Here is a 7,019-nt window from a genome sequence, read left to right on the forward strand (position 1 = left end):
GAATGGGAAGAGAGGTATGGAGGAGGGAGGGGAACTGTAATCAGGATATGTTGTATGAGAAAAGAATCTATTTTCACTAAAAGGAAAAAATTCTATGAGAATCTAGGTTTTTCATCTTACCATCCTAATACTGCTACATATGCTAACAAAGAACACAAGTTCATGGAGTGGTTAGTGAGGCAGGTGTAGCAGTGCATGCCTATAATCCCAATACATGGGATGGGGAGGCAGGACTAAATCAGAGTCCAGTCACAGGTACATGGCAAGTTCAAGATCAGTCACATGAGAACATGTCACAAAAATAAACAATAAACAACACAAATTCAGTGAATGACAGTCAATAAATGAAGTCTAATTAGTAAAGATTTAATTTCTTCTACTTTTTTACAACTACCAACGAGAAACGTTTTAAACATTTGACTTCAGCAACCAGAACAAAAACAATGACAGAAAACAAGTCTTACTCATGTTTTAAGTTCTCTCTACTCCTTCCCTGAACTGCCATGTTTACTGTGGGCTTCTTTCATGTTTTCAAGAAAATCCTTTTTGTGCTGCTATATTTTTTTTCTGTGGAATAAAATATCCCCAAACTTGGGCAGGGGAGTAAACAATGGACATAACTCCATGGAAAGTGGACTAGCTTTGGCATGAGTGTTAGGGCTGACTACATAGCTACTTTGATTCTTCCTTTGCTCCTCTCTTAAAGCCTCTTCATAATGATCCTTGAAGTAACTATAGGAGATTTTATTGAGTTTGGCCACAAACATTAGAACAGTCATCTCACTGGTTTCAGCATGTGCTTTGGGACCCCACAGGAACTCATAGCATGGAGGATCACTGTTGGCCACCTGCTGGTATTCCAGGTACTTCAGCTTCACCAAATCTTGAGTGATGAGCTTCCGGGGCTCTCCATAGATTTGGTGCTTCTTCCCAGGATACACACCCATAGATCTCAGCATTCTCCAGATATCTTCTTCACGCACAGAGTTGTCATTCATTAAGATCATGCCCAGGATAGTCATTAGAAAACCGGTCTTGGGCAAGCCCTTGCCAGCACGAACCCTCCCATTATTAGGAAGTTTCAGCTTGCTGATAAGATCATATACTTGCCTGCTTGATTCAACTTCCCTCAGTTCAACTGCATAGATATCTGCAAGCCTCTCAGCAGTTTTCCTGAGGATCTCAGGGAAATCATTGATTTCCTTCTTATCAATAACCTTCATCATATCTTCCATTGTAGTAAGCTGCTTAATTTTGTAGTTGTCAAGGAGAAGCTGACACAGTGCAAAGACTTTTCTGGCTAAAAAATCTTGCTGGCGATTAGTGGAGGGGTAATCCCCAAAAAGGTTTTCATCATCATCTACATTACCAATGGAACTTTCATCTGATATGTTGAAAGATAGGACATCCATAGGTATGCTGAAAATGCTTTCTTTCTCTGGCATCTTAGAGGCACGACATGATTCAGGAGAGGACTGTTCTGCTGCTTCTACTGTTTCCTGTGTACCTTCAGAAGCCTGAGCACCATTTTGAGCTCTGCGCCGTCTCCCACGGGAATGTAGTTTACTCTTCTGACCTCGAGGCATGATGACTGATTATGGGGAGAAAAGCAAGAATAAGAGCAGGATTCTGGAGATTCAGGTACCTAGTGGAGACAGAAGGAGGTGGTATGAACAACTTTATCAGGAGGTGGCCTCCTTTTGTTTAATTCTCCCTCTAAAGGTTTCTATGAAAATACTGTTCTAGGAACATAGATGGTTTCTGTTTTAATTGGATCAGATTCAGTGGTATAAGATAAAGTGCATCTTAGACTGTTGCTTAGGCAAGGACAAAGCTTATCTGACTATCATTCCTATGAGGAATTTTAAAACCAAGAATAATGTATGTGGAACCCTTTCTGTCATGGGTTGCTTAGGTAAGGATTTGTCTCTCATTCAGGATATTCACTCATTATTCCCAAAGTGTTTGATACCTTCTTTCTGGTCACTAGTACTTGCACTCTCACAATGAAAGGTCTACACTCTTTTATGTTTTATACAAAGAGCTGAAATTGGTGATTCATTTGAAGAAGGAGGATCACAACTTCAAAATCTGTCTTGGCTACAGATTTAGTCAAGGGCAGCCTGGACAACTTAGTGATACTCTATCTCAAAATAAAAATCTAAAAAGAGGGCAAAGGATAGGCCTCAAAGGGTAGAGTGCTTCTTAGCATGCCATATTATTAAACAAAGTTAAAACAAAACAAAAACACCTTATAACTTTATAGAATTGAACAAACAGCCTTATCCTGAAAAGCTCCATCCTGGACCTTCAAATATTGAACCCACTGATGGTTCTTTTGCCCTTTCCCTTGACATATGAACCTTTTATTTTCCTAGAAATACTTTCTTCTGGCTAGTACCACTTGAGACTTCCTAGGAGGGGTTGTTTGCCACTTAATTTGCCCATCGTTTATCAATAATGGATGACTTTTGTGGTCTGCCATATATACAAAGTTCTTTAGCTCCCAGAAATAGCTATAAATTCTCATATAGTGAACTTTATAACAACATTCAGAAACTTCTTTCACATTATCACAATCATCATTCCATGTGTGAGAGGCAATTTTTCACTTGTCACATTACTACTGTATAGACAAAGCAAGCAACCAGTTGTGGAGAGTTGATTCTCTGGGATCTTCCATACAGTCTTTACATGGATTTCTGGGATGTTTCTCACACTGAAGCCCTGAGACTGTTATTGTCAAAATTTGACCGGTAGCAGTGCCTCTCACAGTTGATGATAAGAGTAGAGAGTGAGCCACCTGAGTCTTCTTGGATAGATGATTCCCTTACAACTCATGCAGCATTCCTCTTTTAATTATGTGCAAAACATGATACCCTTTTTGCTGAACTAAGTCTCCTGTCCCCTTACTCCTAGGAACTTTGATTCCTACTATCATCAAAAAGGAGCAGAGGACTCATGTACTTGCCAGTGCCATGATTGGGCTTCTGAGAACCAAAAGAGGGTCTTGCTTGTTATCTATTTTTATATTTCTTTCCATTTCCTGTTGTTATTTTAAGCTCTCTTTGATCTACTGAATAGAGCTCCACATTTCTTTTTGCCTTCACCTTTCTGAGAATATAGAACCAGCTATTCCACTGTGCTTAGGTCTTAAGAAGGCTGAGCACAAAGGTACACCTTGTATAGCAGTAGGGCTCTCTTCTATGATGGGTAACAAAGAAGATTAAGGGTGCTGATGTAGTGTGTGTGTGTGTGTGTGTGTGTGTGTGTGTGTGTTTGTGTGTGTGTGTGTGTTTGTGTTTGTGTGTGTGTATACACATGCATGTGGAAAGTGATCTCTTCTGAGGTTTCCCTAGGCTGAGAATAAGAATGAGTTTTGCGCAGGGTATAGGCTTTGCAGATGTGCCAAGTTGTAGGTATACCTACTATGAGACTGCTTCTTCTGAAGTGAGACAAACCTGAAGACAAGGACATAGCTTTTGTGATTGTTGGCTCTGAGATGATCTCAAACTGAGAACAAGTATGTGACTTGTCATTAACTCTGAGATTTTTTAGAGTAGCAACTCTGGTGCAGGGTACTATAGTCTCCTAACATATGCATAGTGAGGACGAGGGCCCATCTTTGGGTGATATCTCCTCTGAGATATTCCAAGACTAATAACAGGGGCTGTTTTGTAGTAATGGCTAGGGCAGAGGGAGCATGAATGGAACCGGATGGGGGACAGCTGAGGGAAAACACAGGGGAGAGGGCATTTAGGAGGATAGTATATAGTGACGGGAAGGTTATCATAGAGGAAGAGAGAGGGAGTGAGGGAAGGTGTAGTAGGTAACTGGAAAGGAGAAGTGAGAAAATAAACAGAGGAGGATATGAAGTGAAAGATGAGAGAAGTGAAAGGAGGGATGGGAAAGGGACAGAAAGAAGTAGACAGATGAAGTATAAGAGAAGTGAAAGAGGGGAGGAAGACAAGAGGCATGGGAAAGAAGGAAACTCAGAAAAGAGATGAGACTTGAGACAGGATATCTAAACCAGGGGGAAGGAAGTGGAGCTAAGAAGTTAATGGGAGAGAGGAAGGGAGGCGACCAGATGAGGAAACAGGAAGGGAAGGTGGGAGAAAATAATAGCAAGCTGAAAAGGGAAGAAGTAGAAGCAAGAAAGGAGATGAAACTGGAGACAGAATGGGGCATAAAGAGCTGGAAAGACAGGTCAGGATGACAAGGTCATGAGTAGAGGGAAGGGGAAAGAAAAATGGAGGAGGGGAGTGAGGAAGAGCAGAGAATTGAAGAGGAAAGGGAGTTAAGGCTGAGGAAGATTCAGTACAAGAAGGGAGGGGAAATAAGCGATGGACTTGGTGAGGGAAGAAGAAGCAGTGGGAGAGACAGGGCAGGAGAATGAGTTCAAGGTGATCAGAGGGAAAGGGACAGGAGCAGAGAAAGATAGGGAGGGTGCTAGGTAGAGTGAGGAATGTGGTAGTGGGGATGAAATACTAGGTGGGGAGAGAAAAGATGGAACAGTATAGGGAAGGCAGGTGAAGGGAAGAAGAGGGAGATGGAGGAGGTGGGCAGAAGGAAGGGCAGGATGTGAAAAAATAAAAATATGGGAGGGAGCTCAAGGAAGAAGAGAGATCAATAGGGAAAGAAAGGAGGTGGGAACAGGAAAGGGAGAAAGCAATGAGAGAAAAGTGATGGAAGAGGAAGGGAAGTGAGAGAAAAGAAGGGGAAGTGGAGGGGGAAAGAGGAAAGAGGAAAGATTGAGAAGAGAAGTGAGAGGAGCAAAGAAAGAACAGAGAAAAAGAGGAAAAGATAGAGAATAAGAAGAAAAAAGGAAAACAGAGGAGAGGAGGAGAATGTGGAAGGGTGATAGGAAAGAGGGGGAATGTGTGGAATATTCCTTTATACTGTGTGAATATGTCATTGTGATTGCTTTAATAAAAAGGGTAAATGGCCAATAGCTTGGCTAGATTTGGGAGGCAGATAGAATGCAAGGAAGAAGAGTGGAGTCACAAAGAGTTGGCAGCCAGATGCAGAGGAAGCAGGACATGTACACAATATGGTAACAATCTATGAGACACGCATGGCAGCAAGTAAATAAATAGAAATGTGTTAATTTAGTTTACAGGAGCTAGTTAAAAACAGGTCTAAGCTAATTAATAATAAGCTGGTATGGTTATTTGGCTGCGGGCTTGCAGGACAGTGCTGACAAGTGTTCTGATGAAAAACACTGACAGAGGAAATTGGGGTGGAAGGGTGGAAAAAAGAGAGAACAGAACGAAGAGGGATGGGAGGGAGAACAGGGAAAGAGAGGAGATGGGAGGAGAGAAGGGAGGGAGGTGGGAAGAGAGAAAGGGTAAAGGGGATGGGAGAGAGAAAAGAAAAGGGGAGGATGAATATGGAAAAGGAGGAGATAGGAGTAGGGATAAGAGGGAAGAAGGGGAAGAGAGAAAGGGTATAGGGGAAGGGAGAAAGAACAGGTAAGGGGAGGAGGAATGAGAAAAATGAGGATATGGGAAGGAGGGAAGGGAGGGAGGATAAGAGAGGCAAGGAGGAAAAAAGGAAAGAAAGGGGAAGAAGAGGAAGGGGGAATGGGGAAAAGGAGGAAGGAAAGACTGGAAGGAAAGGAGGGAAAATAGGGAAGGATAAGAGGTAGTGGAAGTTGGAATTATGAAAGAAGAGAGAAAGGGGAATGGAAATGTTAGGAGGAGGAGAAAGAGGGAAAGGGAGGAGGTATAATGGGGAGGGGAGGGAGGAGGAAATAGAGAAGGGAAGAACAACAAAATGGAGTGAGAAGGAAATGGAGGAAGGAGGGGAGGAGGGGAGAGAAGAAGGGAGGATAGTAGGGAATGAGGAAAAAAGAATATAAAGGAAGTTGGAGAATATTTGCAGGGGTGCAAAGTGAGAGAAAAACACAAGGAAGATGAAGGGTGGTAGGAAAGGATGAGGCAGGAGAAACCGAAGAAGGGGAAATAGACAGGAATGGGGAGAACATGGTGGATCCAACAACAGGCTAGATTTGTTTGAGGGAAAGGTTGGGGAGTGACAAAGGAAGACTAAAGCAGAATGTGAAGAATTGAATGGCAAGGAAGAGAGAAAGGGCATGAGGGAAGCAAAGAATGGAATAAGGGTAGGAACTGGAGGGAGGAGGAGTCAGGGGGTAAGTGAGATGATTAGGAGGACAGAGAGGTATCATCTCTCCAGTGATTATTCTATACAAGAAATAGTGTTGCACCCATCTGGAAGGAGGACCTCTATTTTTCTTTCTTTCTTTCTTTTTTTTTTTTTTTTGGTTTTTCGCGAAAAGGTTTCACTGTAATTTTAGAGCCTGACCTGGAACTAGCTCTGTAGACCAGGCTGGCCTGGAAATCACAGGGATTCGCTTGCCTCTACCGCCCAAGGGCCGGGATTAAAGGCGCGTGCCGCCACCACCTGATGGAAGGTTCCCTCTCTTGTGAGTGGGGTTGAGGGTACCATTCACCATTTCATGGACCCCAGGGTTAGAGAGAAGAGCTTTCCTGGGGACAATAGACTGAGAACTGGGTGCCTTAAGAGGGCTTTCCGTTCTATAGTAACTACCGAACTCATTGTCATTCACCTACTCACTTCACTCTGCAAGATTCTTGGCCTTGTTCCTTACTTCGGCTAGGGCAACAGCCAGCCTTGGATGGAGAGCTTTACGACGTCAAGCTCACCCCCACAAGCATCCGAAGCGTAAAGCAGGAAATGAGAGCATGAACGCTAAGACCAACGAGAGTCCACCAGCAGCCACATCTCTGGCGCCCCCTAGAGCATGGGAGGTGTTACTCCCCAAGCCTAGCAGAAGACTTCATTGGTTACATTGCAGGATTTGCAGCTATGCCCTCAGCAGTTCCAAGTTACTTTAAGATTCTTCATCTCTGTGAGACTTCTCAAAGAAGGCCGCCTGATGGAGCTTCTTTAGCCATAAACATACTTGAACAAAAGTCTGCAGAAAATGATATGGTGTTCTTAGGCCATAATTATCCTAGTCCATATAATGGTTCCCA

General features: G+C 43.0%; 1 protein-coding gene across 1 annotated transcript; it reads right to left on the bottom strand.

Annotated features, from left to right (window-relative positions):
- Positions 1–382: 382 nt before the first annotated feature.
- Positions 383–6,705, bottom strand: LOC125410345 (melanoma-associated antigen B5-like). Its single transcript, XM_048449830.3, has 2 exons — positions 6,598–6,705; positions 383–1,645 (listed from the first exon to the last, which is right to left on the bottom strand). The coding sequence occupies exon 2, from the start codon at positions 1,584–1,586 to the stop codon at positions 555–557; it is 1,032 nt and encodes a 343-aa protein (XP_048305787.3). The 5' UTR covers positions 1,587–1,645; positions 6,598–6,705; the 3' UTR covers positions 383–554.
- Positions 6,706–7,019: the final 314 nt, after the last annotated feature.

This window comes from Myodes glareolus, chromosome X (genome assembly GCF_982192425.1).
Source record: "Myodes glareolus chromosome X, mMyoGla1.1, whole genome shotgun sequence".
NCBI lineage: Eukaryota > Metazoa > Chordata > Mammalia > Rodentia > Cricetidae > Myodes > Myodes glareolus.

Coding starts and splice junctions, on each gene's coding strand:
- LOC125410345 (XM_048449830.3), bottom strand. CDS start 1,586: ATGCCTCGAGGTCAGAAGAGTAAACTACATTCCCGTGGGAGACGGCGC.